Source organism: Triplophysa dalaica, chromosome 2 (assembly GCF_015846415.1).
Source record: "Triplophysa dalaica isolate WHDGS20190420 chromosome 2, ASM1584641v1, whole genome shotgun sequence".
NCBI lineage: Eukaryota > Metazoa > Chordata > Actinopteri > Cypriniformes > Nemacheilidae > Triplophysa > Triplophysa dalaica.
In genome coordinates, this window is record NC_079543.1 from 4,542,523 (window position 1) to 4,561,916 (window position 19,394).

The following is a 19,394-nucleotide window of genomic DNA, read 5'->3' on the forward strand; positions in this document are numbered from 1 at the left end:
ACAAAATGAACATTAATTTTAAAATAAATTTGGAAAGACACATTAAAAAATTATAAAGCCTGAGAGAAAGCTTCATAACAGCAGTAAAGGCACACAAAAAAAACGTTTAACATCATTGACAGTTTGACCAACAGGATTGAACAGATGACGGAGTGTTAAAAAAGCTCTGAAATTCATATTTTAAATGTTATATTATATATTATGCCGTGATTAACTGTATCTTTAAGAAAGATATTTGGAAGAATGCTTATTACCAGACAGATTTTGCCCCCCCATTGACTCCCATAGTAGGAAAAAATACAATGGTGGTCAAAAGTGCCCCAGATCTGTTTGCTGTCCTACATTCTTCAAAATGTCTTCATTTGTATTCAACAGAACAACGTTATTTTTCCTACTATGTGAGTCAATGGGGGGCAAACTCTGTCTGGTTTTAAGCATTCTTCCAAATATCTTTTTCTGTGTTCATTTTTGGGTGAAGTCTCCCTTTAATATACAATAAACTCTCAATTAAATAAAAAACAATTGTTATATAATAACCAAACACAGACCAGAAGTTAGCTACAAGCCTGGCACGTGCGTTTTATGAAACTTTGTATAAAGAATGCATGAGATTAGGTCTGGTGTAGTGTGTAAACATGTAAACTTTTAAACGTGCCTTTTTAATTAAAGCAGATTATATCCTTCTGGGCACGGCTGTCCTCAGGGGGCCAACGTTGTCCCGGACCCTGTGACAGGAGGGGCCACTAAATATATCTTAACACAGCTGGGTAAATGGGGGATGCATTAATTCAGCCGCAGTCATGCTTCTGGGTGAACAGTAGATTAATTACCTGTTTTACCTCCATTACACAGGACACCATGTAATGATCAAACCCTCCCCAGGGACGAGACCATACCGTCAACACTCACACACTACCACAAAGCACACACACTTGGTCTCTCTTTAAAGCCTCGCTTATGGGAATTGTACTGCCAATAAGCTAAGAGCCAAATAGTTTCATTAAATGAGCGTTTATTTCTATTGTGTAAGTCTAATTGAGAGAGCAAAAAAATTAGAAAAGACAGACGATGAAATGCAGACTGTTAAAAATCCAACCTGCAAAATGTTTTCCCTACAAGGAAAAATAAATAACTTGAACATAGAATATTTAGTTAAAGGAGTCAAGTGACTGTTTGGCACATGCTAAACAAAATTAGCCTAAACATGTTTTCTAACAAAGATTACTTGGTTGACTGGACTTAGATTCTCAAGTTTTAAACCTCAGAAAGTTTGCCCAACTTAAAAAACGGTGTATTCTGAACAAACACTATTTGAAAGATTTTGCAAGTTCCCAAGATGCATTGCAGCATGTTCAAATCTTTGTTTCTCATTTGTTTTTCTTTTAAAGATTAGTGTTTCATTTCTTGCTGTCTTAATTTATGCTTTTATACCGTTGTCTCTGTTAGTTATCTGTTGGTTTTAGAGGTTTCTTAATGAATTATGATTTTTTATTGTTTCCATGATTGAGGTTTGTGTGTTCAATGTTGAAGTTTAAATGTAAGACACAAAGCCAAAACCGGTATAAATGCACTCAAAATTTATTTGATCAAAGTTTTGGATTGTTTGAGGCAGTTAACAAGTACAATTGAACTCAAAAGACAAATCAATTTTTTTATTTTTAAATAACCAATCTTTATCTCTTTTTTTGTTCAGTCAACAAAAAATATTTAGTTAGGTACTAGGTAAACTTGCCTATGTTGTGACAACTAAAGATCATTTTTAAATTGGGCGATCTTTAGTCTCTGTTTGTAGAGTCAACTCAAAAACGTGTTTGTGGTTGCCTTATTATTTTAAGTTGACACAACTCTTTTTCTAACAGTGCAGTAAACATATACCCATTATTCAATTAAAACAACATCTACATGTAAACCGTCACAATTTGCTCCAGATTGAGTTTTCAGAGTTTCAACTCTGTAATCGAATTTGAAGTTATCACCACAGGTTTTAACTTCAACTCCAATAAAACTTCAGGTTACCATTTTGCAGGGTGATATTTTTAAGCGTAAAGAGCACAAGAGCTAAACAAACATGCACAGGTCCATCGGCAGGAGCACACGACTGATATCCTGACCTACTTCTGTGGATGGTATCATCAGCTTCTTACAGCAATGCCCAAAAGCAAAAACAATTGTCCGCTACCACCTTATTAAACTTTCCGGGCGCAAGGTCTGCTGGCCACACAGTGAACCTGGGCTCAGCAGCCTGAGGGGCTACAATTAAGTGAAGTGGAGACTAAAAGCCTCTTCACAGGCCGCAAGCTCTACGGAGGAGTCAAACCATTACGGAGGCAAACCATGCGTTCGTGAAGAACGTACAATAGTATGTGCACGCTGACACATGAGAATGTAACTACACGCTGGGCATAAGAAAGTCATCAAACACTGTTTCTGTCGACTTATGTTTACAATAAAATTAAAGAATAAAAGTATATGATATCAACGTGAAAGACTGAAAACATGGCAAGTTGAATGATAACTGTAATCAAAAATCAGTCTTATTCTATTAAATATAATCTTTCATAAATACATAATACATGAAAACATGAGACCTTTTTTCTTTGCAGTATTCAATGCAGGAAAAAGGAAAAATCCTTTTTTCATGTTTTTCTGTTGACCAACTTGTCTAGTTTTCATTTTCTGCAAATAAACTAAATTAAAAAACATGTATAGTGTTATATATGGTGTATATACAGCTACGGAAAAAATGAAGAGAGTATATTTAATCTGCATTTCTACATGTATTGTGGTCATTCAGTCCATTTTCTGTTGACATAAAGTCATCCAACAGCAATTTGAAAGATTGACAGCATGACAAGCCACATAAAAACAATGATGAAAATAAATCAACTTTTCCTAAATGTAGAAATATGACTGTTGTATTGCTTAAAGGTGAATGTGAACTCGTGTTCTTTGCAGTATTTGAGGTCGATAACAAAACAGAGTATCTTCTCTGTTATTTTGACCCATTTCTCCAGTTTTCATTTTCTGCGAATGAATTCAAATAGAAAGAATATTGTTGTTGTTCGAAAAACGGGAGAAATATTTTTAGTAGTTCTCAGAATGAAACAAAAATGACCATTTTACGTAACCACACTCCTATAAATAGTAAATTCAGAAAAAGTGAAAATCATTTTGACATGTTCTCTTCTTTTTCCACAGCTTTATATTTTCAAACTCCTATTCAAGTTTAGGATGACTTATTCATTACTATTTTTCTAAATTGTAGTATACTCAAAACAATATTGAGATAAAGCATTATTATGTTGTGACTAAAGAAATGCTGTGTTATATTTTAGTGCCTTTAAACAAGCTACCATTTGCCTTGAAATGGCATTTTATCAGCCATTTTCTTAATGCTTTTTGAACACCATTGAAGTAGTTCCCGTCTATGCTGGGCTATAATTGGCTGCTTTTTCTCAAATACAAACACACACAGTAAAAGCATTTGGAAATGCCTTGGTATTAACTTTTAAATAAAGAAGAACTATTTTTTACATTTCAAAACAAAAGCACAAACTTTGACATTCTAACATGACCTGAAAGCAATAATCAGATTTTCACAACAAAAAAAACGGGTTAGGTACAGACAAGCCTCCTTAACCCCGCACTCAACCTTTATAGGGCATGTGTATCCAATCTAACCTTCTCATACCATGAAGAAGCCTTCAGCTGACCTTCAGAGGAAACCCCTGAGGCCACGTAGGGCCCTTAACCATCGCCGTACATGACCCAGCCATCTGAAAATCCCTCAATCATCTCTGACAGATCCACTGCGGAGCACGGCGGGTGTTCCTGAATGATAATATAGAATCCTGCAACGCCATTTAAATCGTCTCCATCATTGTGGAAACGGATCATTAGAGTCCTCGAGGGGTCACGGGAGCCCAATGGTTTCCACTCAGCCCACCTCATAACACCGTCATTCAAGGCCCCTTGTGTTTGTGCGGAGCGCCCCATCTGTGTGCCGCAGGATGATTGAAAAACCTGCTCTTCCACGAGAGTGCTATAAACAAAACTATTTTCTCCGTTTCGTACTTGGGGCTACTCTACTTCTCCTGTTCCATCTATTCTTTTGTTTCCCAGCGTTCGCAAGACATTAGTGTGCTCTTATCTTTTCATCATCCTCTTCAAAAATCCACTTCATCATCTCGTCCTAACACATCTGCCTAATTAAACAAATACAGCTATCTTGCTCTACCGGAGACCGTGTCCTCTGGGTAACGGTTGTAACTACACCATTCATAAACAGTAAAAATGTGTTTTTACCACTTAATTGCTTGTTTTTCTCATCTAAGCAAACAAAGCTTACCTGTACGTCCCGGCTATACCTCTTCATAAGATGATCTCTGGGCTACGAACAGTTCGGGAAACATTATAAATGTTTAATTGAACATGTAAATGAAACCTTAACTAGTTTTATCAACGATCGATGATGCATTAGTGCGAAACTCAATTAAATGCATTAAGTCGCATCCACTAGAATGCATTCAATCTAAGCAGTGGAATTAAGTGCTTCTTTAGGTATCAGCTCGGAAAAAGGGACCCGCATTTAGCACATCGGATTTCAAAGAAGGTTAGAAATAGATGAGGCGGAAAATGAAGCGATCGGTTTGTTAAATATTTCAGCGTTAACCACTGTTGCACCCGCGCAACACTTCACATTGTTTAATATCATTTAAAAAACATTTACAAAGAGAAAAGCATCTTATATAGAGAGTCGACAACATTGAAAACAATATCTACAGTAGGGCTGTTCAACGATTAATCACGATTAATCGTATTATGCTATGTCATGCATTCTGACTTCTTAACACTGTTGGACATCGTATGACGTAGTATTTCTGTTCTTGATACACTTCCCCAGCACTCCAACTCGTTTTGCTGTTTCGTGATGTGTTGCTTGCTCGTGCTGTAGTTCCATCCCACTCTCCTCCACTAGTCACACGTCTAGCAGCTCGTATTTTTCCCGAAATAATCGTACACCTGTACCTCTCTTTTATAAATTTGATAAAACGAAATACTCTACAAAGATACAACCTATGCAATACTACTATATAGGCACTCAAGATTAATATGAGATTGGCAGAAACTGCCTGTGATATGCGATCTTTTAAAGTTTATGATTGCATAATATAATAATAATTATAAAGTAATTATAAATAAAGTCTGTGCACTGTGCATATTTATTTTGCATTTATATACACATACATGTACACCATTTATTCAGTTTTATAATTTATTTTCTTCTTAATATATACATGTGTGTATGTGTGTGCGTGCGTTTATAAATAAAAAATAAATATGCACAGTGCACCGACATCTAATATTATAAACAGAAACTTTTATGGATGCGATAAATCGCAATTAATCGTTGAACATCCCAAAAAATATAAAATAACTATTAAAAAAAAATATTAACATCCACAGCAACGTTTTTTTTATTCACAGCTAGACATTTTAAATGGGCGAGCCCATTCAATTCTAGTGGATCAATGTTTTATCGTTCATCATCTGAAAAGAAATTGCTCTGAAAGTGATCTCAATGTTATCTGTATCTTAACCGGAACAGTTTTCTTTTATAGTAATTTTTAAAACATGGCGATCGATTGATTATTTTTTATTTTTACAGCGTTACACCAGGTAACCCCGCCCACAGTAAATCTAGACTAAATTAAGCTTTCTCATGTATCAAACATCAAACATGGACGAATCTGCTAGATATCACATAACAGACAATTAGAAATGCAGTATGAGGACACACCACATACATTTTTTTAATGAGATTTTACGTTCACATTAACATTAATGCATTAATCAGATGCTTACATCAAAAGACACTAATAGTGGATATAACGTCGACAATTACTCCGATTAAATGTTCTTTGGGAATCGCACCCGTGATCTCGGTGATGTTAGTGTCACGCTGTGAGCTGCAAGGACTGCTGTGTCACAAGCAAAAGCATGAAACTCATCCACACGCTGTTCCGACTGGCAGTGAATATTTTAACACAATTTGCAACTGCCTGTTGCTGTAAAACCTACTGTAAGTCACAAAAAGAAAACCAAGGGAATGCACAGAAGAACGACACGAGGAACAGAAGACGTACATGAGAGAGCATAAGTCAAAGGAGGAACAGGAAGACAAAAAAAGCAGAAAATTAATAAAAGTGGCTGCCACTGTTGTTCCGTTCGGCTTCCTAATCCCGCTCTGCCTTGAGCATTCAATTAACTCCTCAGCACCAGATCAAATGACTGGCTAAGAGAGAGTGTGACCGAGCCTAAACGCTAATTAATACTTAGGAATCAATGCCCCTCAATACCAAATGTCAAATAAGGTTTGAGAAAGAACAGATGAAAAGCTCACTTTTGCATTACCACGGGTATTTATGTTTGCCTGATAAAAAATAACAGCCGGTCCAGTACAGACACGTGGGCGATGGCTGAATGTCAGAGGAGACATAATGGGGAAAGAGAAGCGAAAGGTTTTCAGTGGTTGACGCGTAAGCAAGGAGCTCCGGCAGATCCACATTAACAATAATACACTTTTTATTCAGTGCTGAGGAGTAACTAAGTGAAAACGACGCTAAGAATTTAACTACATTTTGCAGTAATGTGACAGTAGCTCAGCTGTTTTTATAATAATAAGCTCCTTTCATGGTAAAGTGTGAATGAAGTTTTGTTACGTTCTATGCAGTTGTGTGCATGTGTAGCTTTTGGGGTAAACTTATTAAAAGCATAGTTTAATGAAATTCTGTCAGCATTTATTCGTCCTCATGTCTATTAAAAGCTGCGTGACACTCATTCTTCTGTGGAGCACGAAAGAAGATACTGTGAGAAATGTCTCAGTGGTTTTGTGACATACAATGGAAGTGAATGGATACCAATGTTGTTTGGTTACCATCGTTCTTCAAAATGTCTTCTATTGTGTTCTGCAGAAGTTAAACGTTTGATGATGTCGCCTTGAGTCCGCAGATTACTAGTTTTGTGGTTACCTATTCATCCGATCAAGTCAGTACACACACAAATAATACTTAGCCTGTTTTGTCATGTGACCCGCATGCTCTTTGACCTATGATGAAAAACATTTAGTCACGATACATTCGTTTATCGGTACTTACATTATATTAACGGACATCTGCCTTGCTGTTTTCCGCTATTTTCATTAGATATACTTTCACATTTGACAGGTTTGTTATGTTTAATCGAAATCTGAAATGTACTTCAGCACGATCCTTCTCTGATTGGGCAGAACATCCGTTAACTCCTTCTTGCCAATTGTCAATCTACAGTACTGCTAGCTCCATTTCTAAATGAAACGCCTACTTTTCTTCATCCAATCAATTTGCAGAGCAAGCCCCTTCATATATTTGATATATATATTTCTCCTTCAATACTCCATTTCACTCTGAAATGAGATAATTCTGAAGTGAAGTCGGTCACCAATGTTTTGTTCACCGTAGACTTTACGCTATATGTGATGTCTCAAAAGTCCTCATGAAGCCCCTGAAAGTAGTTTTATTGTACTTTTCATTTGTACTGTGGTATGTAGTGCAGCTATTTTTATCTGTAACTTGGCTGCGGGTTTAACCACTTTCAATTATGAGTAGCTTGGCAAGATACAGTTTCAAGGTAGCTTCCGCAACATTTCTGTGTCTTACTCTCTTCCATTTGGCTATTTGCCGCTCTCAGTTTTTCTTAAAGGTACAATACAGCTTTAAGTCAATTCAGGTTTACTCTTAAAGGGACAGTTTACCCAAAAATAAAAAATGATTTTTCATCCTCGAGTTATTCCAAATCTGTTTTTGTTCTGATGAACACATAGAAAGATATTTGAAAGAATATCTACAAGCATTACAAGCATTCTTCCAAAGCATTCATCATAACAAAGAAATGTATACAGATTTGGAACAACTCGAGGGTGAGTAAATGATGACAGAATTTTCGATCTGGGTGAGGTGTCACTTTATGGGTCCAGCACAGCTATAACAGAATGTTGTTCAATCTAGGGTCAGAAACTAGGAACTTAGATGTTATATAAATTGAGACAACCCATAGTATACATATTTTTGGTGAATACATTTTAACGCCTCCGAGCAGCTGTTTCAAACCACGTAACTGCAGCTTTAAATAATTCAAGACCAAAATCTGTATGCTAATGGGCAGAAATCTTAAATCTACCAAATGTTTGATAACACATCATATTTATAAAAGAAAAAAAGAAAAGAAAAGAAAACCAGCTCTCTCAAGACCGTATAGATCTGGCAATGCCATCTGGCTCATTTCCAAAATATCTACCACCTGGAACGCCATCGATGTTGTGTCTGCTTGTTTGTGCACCTGTCTAGGGGTCGTTCACCCCATCAAAATACTCTATTAGTTCGGAAACCTTTCCGAGCAGATCCTGTAAACGTGCGTGCGCCTGCAAGAGCGCCTGTGCGTTTTTCACAGGTCCCAGATGTCGACGTTGAACCCCCGGCACCCCGCTAAGCTTGACTCACCTCAGCACCTCGTTGGGGTTTCCCGACTTGCTGCCTTTCTTGTCTGGTGTGCCGTGGCATCCAGATTTAAGCAGCGTGTGAGGACCCCGATCCAGCATCATTGTAGAGGTTGCCATGGCGATTATGGCTACAGCGTCACGCACACGAGCCTCCAGGCCATAGTCCCACTCGTCGTAGGATACGGAGATCAAACCTGAGATGAACAAAGTATGTTTTCATGTCAAAATGCGTTTTGTTTTTTCACATTTGAATGGTTCCATTTGTTTGTTTGTACCTGTTGGAAAGACACTGGGTATATTATCAGCGTCACCGGTCACCAGCGAAGGTACGATCCAGGTGTAACCGTAACCCGAGAGGCCCACAGAATGTGCCACCTCGAAGATGGTCGTTGCTTCTTCTTTAGTGCAATACAGGAGGATGACAGGACTTTGGAGCTTCTTCATCTGGTTCTGGATCTTCGAGTCGCCGTCGTCGACCGACATGTCCAGCAGCAACACCTCCTCCAGCTCCCAGCCGACAAAACTGTTCTCAATGGTGCTCCGGATCTGCGCGGTGGCAAAACAAAGAGAAAGACTATCAAACTTCTTGTCCTGAAACGCACATCCTGCTGCCTCCAGCTCTCCCGAAACTGCTCTTTGTTATTATCTTCAATTAAAAAGAAGAGCGAGTTGAAAGAAAGGGAGAGTGCCATAGAAAACAAGAGAAAAAGTGTGCAAGTGAGAAAGACAGAGACGGGGAAAGGTAATTATTTATTTATAAGGTGCGGGCAGACTGTGCTTTGAGCATGCAAAATTACACCGCAACCAATTTCGGCAAAAGGATATGATGTCATGCTCTTCCGTTTTAATAAATGATAAAGCCCAAATAACCAACAGGCTGTATAATGAACATAAAATGTTAAACTACGCTACTTCTTTGTTTCAGCACGGCAAACTGAGCAGCTTTAAGTTTAGTTTTGTTCTACTGAATGGGCAATCTACTGTTTAACATTTACGTAAAATCTCTATAGGTCAAATAACATTAAGCTCAAAATAACTCAAAACTTCACCCCTAAGTGAAATTTCTTTCATCATTTAATACTACTCATGTTATTTAAACCTGTATGACTTACTTTTTCTAAAACGAAAGTTATTTTGAAGAACATTGGTAACCAAACAACACTGGTCCTCGTTGACTTCCACTGTATGAACACAGAACCACTGAGACATTTCTCAAAATATCTTCTTTTGTTCTCCACAGATATGACACAATGGTGAATAAATGATGACAGAATTGTTGTTTAAACTCTTATACTGTACTAGTGTGAATGCACCTTTTGGAATGTAAAATGAAAAGAGTAATCCTATAGCTCCTCCAGAAATTTAAACCAAAAACCAAACCAACATTTCAAAATAAACTGGTCATGACCACAAAACCAATCTCTGTGCTGCCGAGTCTGTAGAGAGCTGAGAAATTAAACTATATTTCCTCGTAACACATTGTTCTTCTAACACATGTCTGTTGAGATGATCTACATTTTACAGCAGTTTCTTGGTGAAAGAAAACAGAAAGAAATTACAGTACCCATAATTCAACATGTTGTACGTTTCTGTATGGCTGCCATTTTGACAGCTTTGTAAAGCACACTGACATAATTATTACACAGACACCGCTACATAAATATAGAATCCAGAATAACAGGGAACAGAGGAGACAAATGGCACAAATCCAGCATCTGGAATTGCCCAAACCCATGTTGCATTCCCAACAGGCAACAGCACACAAAAACACAAACCTCAGAGGTAGAACTGAACCTGGCTGCTGTACACTACAAGTACATAAAAAACCTGCTACATAAACCTCCTCTGAATTACAGTGCATCACCTCGAGCTCAGTTTTGAGTTAGAGAACTGTAGTTTATTAGTTGTATTGTTATTGACTCATATTTTGAGTTTTAGTTTTCGTGTTATTTAAGTTTCATTTTGTTATGTGTTTATCTCATTTTATTTTGTATAATTATTTTTGTTATTGCTAAATAGGTTTGGTTTGGTTTATTTTATGTCTAGTTTATTTTGATGTACTTCCAGACATAATTATAATCATGTTAATATTATTATGTTTAGTAATGTATATTCAATAATTATTATTTATTAATAATATTTACACCTATATTTTACTTGACATTTCTTTTAGTGTAACATGGTATTATCCAATTATTTTAGACAGTGCTCTTTATGAGTATGCTACTTACAGGATTTCTCTTGCCTGTCTATCGCAACCTCTGTCTGAACCGTTAAACTGCTGGTTACTTTACATACTTATCTTCAAATCAAACACCATCCAATGAACAAAAAATCGATCTGTAAAATCATTCTTACTGCTGCAAATCATTTAGGACTGTTCAACGAATAATCGCATCCAGAATAAAAGTTTGTGTTTACATAATATGTCCGTCCACTGTGCATATTAATTTTGCATTCATAAACACATACACAGACAAGAATTAGTTAAGAAAAATATAAAAATTATATTATGAAGAATTAATCTGTAAGGAATCACGGGATGATGAAAACGATAAAGTTTTTATAAATCCAAAAACCAGAGAGAACAAGAGGAAACACATGAACATCGAGGAGCAAAACAAACACCAGTTACATTTTACACTAGACAAGGAACATATGAACAGGCTGGGTATAAATAATGCCCGGGCAATGAGTATGATGAACTGCAGGTGCAAAGAAAAGGACGAGGGACAGGTGAGGGAGCGTGTCAAAATTACATCCTTGGGGCAAAAACGTGGAAAACCAAACTAGGGACCAACAGGAGTATTACATAATCTCTATATTTATAATTTAAATTGTATATAAATATGAATATATACATGCACATATTTAATAAATATATACATAAATACAAAATAAATATATACAGTGCACAGACATGCAGTGCAGAACTTTTATTACGGATGCGATTTATTGTTGAACAGCCCTAAAATCATTGCATTATAGGACAATACTGAACATTGTATATACTTGCTCAATAAAGTGATTTTTTTTACTGAACAAGTTTGCAGATTTAATAAAAGCTTGCCCCTTAAATCTCTGTTTTGACCGTCAACTGCCCAGCTGTGCCCATATCACATTATCTAGGCAGTTAAGATGGCAGAAATAAAAATGGCAGACACCGCTATCATTGAGTTTGTATGGCAGCAAACCAAAACCACAAATTGTGAATTTGAAAAGGCAATCGTTGAAGTAGCATTAGTTTCAATAGAAGCAAAGCATACTGAAGATCGGGAAAGGACAGGCGGATTAGTTCTGTGTACAGAAGAAAGAGGAGAGGAAGTGAGCATTACTGGAGACTGAAGCATTGGCAAACTCCAGATGATGAAAGAGAAAAGAGCGGCGACGTCTGGCCTCCCGATGGGAGCAGGAATATTGGAATTAGGATGTGAACTGGACCAGCTAGATCTGACCTAGAGATTCTGGAGTTTAAGGGATTGGGGGCGAACAGCAGCGTGGTCTGTGATATCGATCTCAGTTTGGTGGAGCTTTTGAATAGGCAACTGTTTATATACACCATACTGAACCTTATGAGAACTTCCGGTTAAGAATAAAGTACGAAGAAACAAATGTTTGCCTTATAGATTTCCTAGAGAACTATAGCTAAATACACCAATCACTTGATTATCATAAGTCTTATAATATAAATTACCAACTTGGTGTTTTAATAAAGAATGAGCTGATGTGTGTTTATCTACAACGATTTATACATTTGTGAGTTTATTATCTGATTGCAATGTATTTTAGTTGACGCTGTAGCTTTTAAAGTGCATTATCAATCGATATTATTTTGACTATAAACCTTTTAATAGAGACTAATGGAGACACAGATAGGCATTTGTGAAAATGTATAAAAACACTGAAGGTTATATAATCCATCATTTTAAATTAAATATCAGGACATATCTTGTTAGTTTATATTTCCTAAAATACATATTTTACCGTGATTAATAAAACGTTATTTTAAAAGTTTATTTTAGCTTCTGATCATTTCATTATATTCACTGCATTATAAATATTGTGTTAAATAATACTCAAATATATTTTTATTCTTCTCCACAGATTTCAGCAAGACATCTTTCTTCCATATATAATTATTGTTTATAATAATAATCGTGATAAAATTAAATAAAATTGTCCCTATGATTTGAAGATTTTTACACAACAAATGCCATAAAAATATAAGCTCACCTAAAAGATTTAACACGTCTTATTATACATTTTTAGATGCTTTTCAAGCAATGAAGTTTCTTTCAATAAATGTAAATTAGTTGTTTTTGGATCTTTACAAAAGTGTGAAATAATTGTTACCGAGTTGTTTGAATTAAGCCTATAAAAACATAAAACTGCATTTATGTATAAGAGAGTCTAAATAAATATGATTGAAATGTGGATGTTTTTCAACACCATCATATAAACCCGACATTAAAAGAGCATTATTCTCCTTATAAAATTGTATTTAAGCCAACAATTTATAGAGATGCCCCGTTACTTCATTTCTCCACCGACATGCGATTCCTCAGAGTGATATCTGCCGATACCGATTCTCCAGATTTAATTAATATTTCGTAACTTTCTGAATGTTATTAATTCATATAATGAATAATAATATTAAACATCAAACTGGTGATGTTTACATACAGAGCACAAAGACATTGTATTTTCCTGTCCTCTTTCGATTCACAATATATATAAGCCCTGATTATCGGTTGTTGATAACGATTATTTGCTGACATATTGGTGCATATGTAATTATTTACATCATTAGACATAAATAATACTTAATCTCTTAATGTCTGATAAGACATTTACATTATTGGGCCACTATCTTTCTCCACTAACGGACCAAGCTATCAGAAAGTGTTCATATGAACCAATTTAAAAACTTAAACCAAAATTTCTTACCCGGTTGACAAAGTCCTGGTATCCAGGGTAGTAAGTGGTGACGATGGAGAATATGTACCAATCATACTCTTCCATTATGTTAAGTATAACAGAGGCTTGCTGCTCTATAGAAGGACCAAACTGGAAGAACATGGAATGGTCATCCTGAAAAAAACAAAGACAAAGAGATGTTTGAGAACACAGAAGAATCAAGCAAATCCTGTTACAAAAGAACATGCAGAGCACTGTTATATAGTTGAGATTTTAAATGCACATATGATACCTAGAGAGACTGAAAGAGAATGATTGATCAGGCAACTTCTTATCCATGAGAGAAAAGAATCAAGCCCAGGAGCAGCGCGGTACATCAGATCTAACATCAGCGGCATCAAAGAATATGAACGAGACCCAGATTGCCCCCTTTACATCTAAATGGCCACTTCACTTCTAAAACAAATGCTACATCTCTTGCTGTTTAAATGTCAAACAGAAATAATAGCAATGCATCGGAGATAAATGATATGTATAAATATATTGCAAATGCATAATTCTTCATCTAATGCAGTGTATAAATCAAGGCTATTACTATCCAAAAAAAAGCCAAGAAAATGTGATGTCACGCACATATGAATATGTGGTCACATGGATGCCCATACAGTACATTGATGTATGGATCTGTACAGCCGTGTAAATTATTGTTGTGTATTTGTGTATTCATGTATGAAGTCGGTCGTGGGTGTTTGCCATGTTAGTCATGCAGCATGGCGAAATCTTGCCCTCTCTCTCTCTCTCTCTCAGGTCTCCACGCTCCACTCAACATCAAAGCCACTCCCTTGAGGTCCGCGATGGGCCGATCAGTTACCTTGATTCGGCTTTAATGAGGTAACAACACTGACGAGTGTGGGTGTGAGGGGGGGTGGATGGTGGACCACTGGCATTTGGGACGCCCCCGTAGCCAATCTTATGAGGGCCCCTAATGAGGTTATGAGGCCATCATATTTCTTTTCAAATCTGCCTTTTTGGAGAGTTTCTACTTCATATTCAAAGGCGAATAAACGCAGAAAATAAAATGCACGTTTTTACTTTCAAGGTAATGTTTCACACAAAAAGAAAATGTTCTCATAATTTAGTCACAAATTTATGACTTCATTCAGTTTTTTTTTCAAAATCCATCACTTTATGAACAAAGAGACCAACTTGCCTAAGCTGCAAAAAGCACATATATAAATAATTAAAGTTATTCAAAAGTGTTTTCTGAAGCAAACGAAAGGTGAGTAAGAAAACAAATATTCTTTTGTGGTCATTTAGTTATCACTGTATCTGAATATGGAGCTCACCTGGGTTTCAATATCACAAAATCAGCTTTAAAAAAAATATCAGAACACATTTATTAAAGCACTATGGATAACTGGAGCTTCTTAATTTTGGAACCTATGTAAACATAAAGTGACCAAATATAAATGAAGTGAGGGAAAAAAATCTCCCTATGAACAAAATACAGCATACTAGGCTATTGCAAAAACATACATATCGCTGATGTCCTTCTCAAACCTTGTATCTCCGTATTCTGTGAATTTTATTTTTTGCCATAAATTATTACTTTTAGCCACCCTTAGTTTGTCATTGGGTTTTGAAAACATCTGACCAATGAAAAAATGAAAAAGTGCTTGACAACTTTGACAACACACTATTGAGTCACATCTGAGGTTTCGTAAGGACAGCGACAATATGTGATCTCAATGTATTTGACTTGTTTATAAGGAAAAAAATCATTTTCATTTTTGGGTTACATAATTCTGTAAGACGCACAGAAACCGTCTATGTATATACTCAAACAAAAAATGAAATGATTAAGGATTCACGAGCACAGCAGACCAGAGATGTGAAGAGCCTTTCTGTCATTTAAAGGCTAGAGCAAAAAAAAAGAAATCGTTCAATAATATCTCTCCAATTTAAACCAAAATATTTTTTTAACTTGCAGTATAATCTCCAGTGCTAACCCACTGAAGACTTTTATAACAGTGTTGCACTCTTAAAATAACAGAGATCTAAAAATATGAACAAAAAATAGGCCGAGCAAGTTATTTGGACAAACTTAATTTAGCACAAGATGCAAAAGGAATATGTGGTGATACAGTGATACGTGAAAAAAAGCAGGTAATTAAAAATAAAATAGTAATACTGGCCATTTCTCTTAAATTGTCTCCTTGCAGATATTTGAAATAGGCTCAGACTATGGTTTTCATCTCGTCCCATAGGAACAGAAGCTGTTAGCAGGGACAGACTCCCTATTCATGCCTATTGTTTTGAAATTCAATGTCGACAGCATTTGGAAATGTGCTTTAAAATTGTCATCTTGTTTCAACCCATGGTTGGGTCAAATAGACCTTTTTAACAAATTGACATTTTAGTTTATTTAACCCAACAGTTGGGTTTGATACCATTTAGTTTTTTGATACCTTGATGCTGATTTCTTCCCATCGACCCCTCATTGCGTCTCCTCACGGCACCATGTCAAACCTATCACAGACACACGCGCCTCACAATGGAAGTGAATTAGCAAACCCTCCATTTAGCCAAGCCAGTACTCGATACGGCCCAAACGAGCGGCAGGGATCTAATCCAGACCTTACATTACTCTTCGCTCTCCAATAATGGAGACTAGTGTCCTGCAAGGCAGTTTATAAAGGAAGTATCTTTAAAATTCGATGCTGAGGTCGTAACATAAAATAAGTTTCACCGCCAGCTCTTGACTGCTCGGGGGGTATAACAGCTGAGCTCTTGCCATCAGCGACTCCGCACCAGAACAGCGTGTCATTACGAAAGAAAGGCGAGAGATTTGGAAAAGGAGAATCGTGTGTGTTTAGGAGAGCATGCGAGGAAATTCAAATTATTCATCAACTGATCAGCTGTGATGGATCAAGCGGCAGGGTGAGGGCAAATAAAAAGCATTTCACAGGAGGGATTTCCGGTTTTAACGTGTTTCGATGTTTCCTTTATCACGTAAAAATAATCATTTCGGTTAAGGTAAAAGCAAATAGGCCTACTCCAGATTTACTTGATGCATCACCTGCTTTGTCAACCATGTAAAATTTTAAGATGTCATGAATAAAAACACAATGACATGTACAGAGAACCGTCACACAGAATTATGAGTAAGGGTGGTATCGCCCATGGCGCTTTCGATGTTTCATCATTCTCCGAATTGTTCAAATCTGTCCACTGCAGACATCATATATTAAAGAAAAATACTACTCGAAGGCATGTCTCCTGAAACATGCATTAAAAAGCTTGGATTTAAGTTCGCCTCGTCACAATCAAGTATTAAAATGTAAAAAAAATATTACTAATAAAATTGAAGAATAATTATTAGAGAAAATAAGGACGTCACAACTGCAGTCAAAATTCTATGTCGTTACGTATACTGAGAGGTACATTTACATCATGAAAAAAAGATGAAATTAATGGAAATAAAACAGAGAGAGAGATGAAAGAGGAGAGAAAGTGAGACGATGAGACTTAAGTCCAAAATTTTTGATTTGCCGTCATAGCAACTTCTGGGCAAAGTTGATGTACCGTCACTTTAGTAGCTGAAGACAGCACATCTTTCTTATAACAGCACTGAGGAGACAGTTTAGATTCAACCCTTCAGAACAGCAGTAGGATTAGCACAACTAAATGGAGCTTGTGCTGAGTCGCGTAAAGATAGAGGGACACTTGCTCTGAAGATGGTCACTTCACCCAAAAATTAAAAGTCAGCATTAACCCAGCTTGGAGTTGTTCCAAATCTGTAAACATGTCTTTGTTCTGATGAACACAGAGAAAGATCTTTTGAATAATGCTTATAACCACATATCTCAACACAGATTGACTACCATGGGAAAAATTACTTTATCATATTTTTTTTGTTCTGTTGAACCCAAAAGAAGACATTTTGAAGAATGTAGGACAGCAAACATTTCTGGGGCACTTTTGACAACCATTGTGTTTTTCCTACTTTGGGAGTCAATGGGTGTTAAGATCTGTTTGGTTATAAGCATTATTACAAATATCTTTCTCTGTGTTCATCAAGACACACAAATTTATACACATTTGGAATAACTCGAAGGTGAGTAAATGATGACAGAATTTTAGGTAATTTTTGGGTGACGTATCTCTTTAACACGAATGGCGGCAATCAAACTACAAGAAAAAGCAAATTCTAAATTAAAAGCAGATCCGCTTATGATCAACGCGAAAATGCGCAGATAAACAGTTAAATTGGAATTATATACAAAACAAAATAAAGTCAATGTAAAGTTCTGTAAAGAGGAATCCCTTGTTTATCCAAGAATGAAAATTCTTTCTTCATTTACACCCTGATGTCGTTGCAAACCTGTTTGTATTTCTTTCTTCTGCAGAACAAAAAATAAGATATATTGATCAATGTTGATAAGCAATCAACATTGACCCCCATTGTATTCCATTATATCAACACAAAACCACATTTCTCAATATATCTTCTTTTGTGTTTCACAGAAGAGTCATATACAGGTTTTGAGTGAAAAATGATGACATCCTTTTACATTTAAAACGATTTTAAAACTTTCAGTGCATGAACTGGCCTTAAATGTTATATAATCATCATAGATCCAGCAGATCCAGCAACAGAAATGTTAGAACTGTTATACAGTTCTAAAGAGCAACGCTTGGGTTGTGCCCTGTACAATGTGATGACTCATAAGTCAAGCTAAGGGTTTTAGAGAACAAATGGAAGAGAGAGAGGGAGGCACGAGACACAGAGGAAGAGCGAGAGGGGAGTCTTACTCATAACAGACGGAGCGGTCGGAGGATTAAAGGAGTGGTGGGCAGTCACAGTTCACCTCTTTCAATCTTCTCCCATTGTGAAATGTGTCACATAATTAAGACATTCCTTTAATAGAGTTGGTGAAACTATATCTGTGATATCAACGCAGTATTTCTTTTAATGTCACTCTAAAAAAAGAAACAATGATGGTAGGAATTGGTCTTAAAGCCATTTCACACAAAAACATGATAACTATGACTACACTCTAAAAAGTGCTGGGTTGTTATGGACCCATGCTGGGTAAACACTGGACAGGCCACCCATGGTTGGGAAAAGAACCCACCAGTATGCTAAAAACCAATTTTTAACCCAGCAGTTCAATATTTACCCAACAGGGGTCAAAAAACAACCCAGCACTTTTTAAAGTGTATATTCACTGTAAAAGATGATGGGTTATTTTCAACCAGTGTTGGGCCAAAAAGACACAAACCTTGTCATTGGGTTAAATTAACCCCAAAAATGTATATATTTGACCCAACAATGGGTTAACTTAACCCAGAACTTCCATCATAGATAATGCACTCTATCTGAAAGCTAAATGCTCACCCAAACCTGCCTGAAATGCCTTGTGTAACCACACCCCCACAAATCTACGTAAGTATGTGGTTTGATTTGACCAAGACCGCCCAAGTGTAAACGCAAGTAAGGTTGGCGTACCAGTCAGTACAATTGCTTTGGAAACTGATGTAACTGGCGTTACACTTCCATCATACTCTTGCAATATTCAACCAATCACTATGAACTAGTTAACTGGCCAATCATAGCAGACCTCACTTTTCAGAGCGACGAGCTTTGTAAAAAATTATCTACTCAGAGAGGCTGAAATCGTGTATAAAAATTGCGTTTATACACATTGCATTACATCTAAAACAAACAATAATATTCATTTTAGCCTCTGTCATTTGACCAATTCAAGTTCAGAAAATCATTTATATCTTAAGATAATATCAAAGTCCACATCGCAACTATAATGATAACGATAGAGAGGAACGATAACATTAAGATCATATTCACAGTAGTTTGTTTTCTAGGAAATGAACAAAACAACATCCATAGTCAATCAAAATCCAGTCAAATTTAAAAGGG

The 19,394-nt window shown here is 36.4% G+C and overlaps 1 protein-coding gene across 4 annotated transcripts in view; it reads right to left on the reverse strand.

Moving 5' to 3' along the window:
• grin2bb (glutamate receptor, ionotropic, N-methyl D-aspartate 2B, genome duplicate b) overlaps positions 1-19,394 on the reverse strand; it is a 76,871-nt gene that overhangs the window by 25,622 nt on the left and 31,855 nt on the right. For all 4 annotated transcript variants that reach the window (XM_056732945.1, XM_056732935.1, XM_056732917.1 and 1 more), the window contains exons 4-6: positions 13,484-13,627; positions 8,812-9,082; positions 8,538-8,730 (exon numbers count right to left, since the gene is read on the reverse strand). In XM_056732945.1, coding sequence (XP_056588923.1) covers positions 8,538-8,730; positions 8,812-9,082; positions 13,484-13,627 — 608 coding nt within the window. The remainder of the gene's footprint in view (positions 1-8,537; positions 8,731-8,811; positions 9,083-13,483; positions 13,628-19,394) is intronic.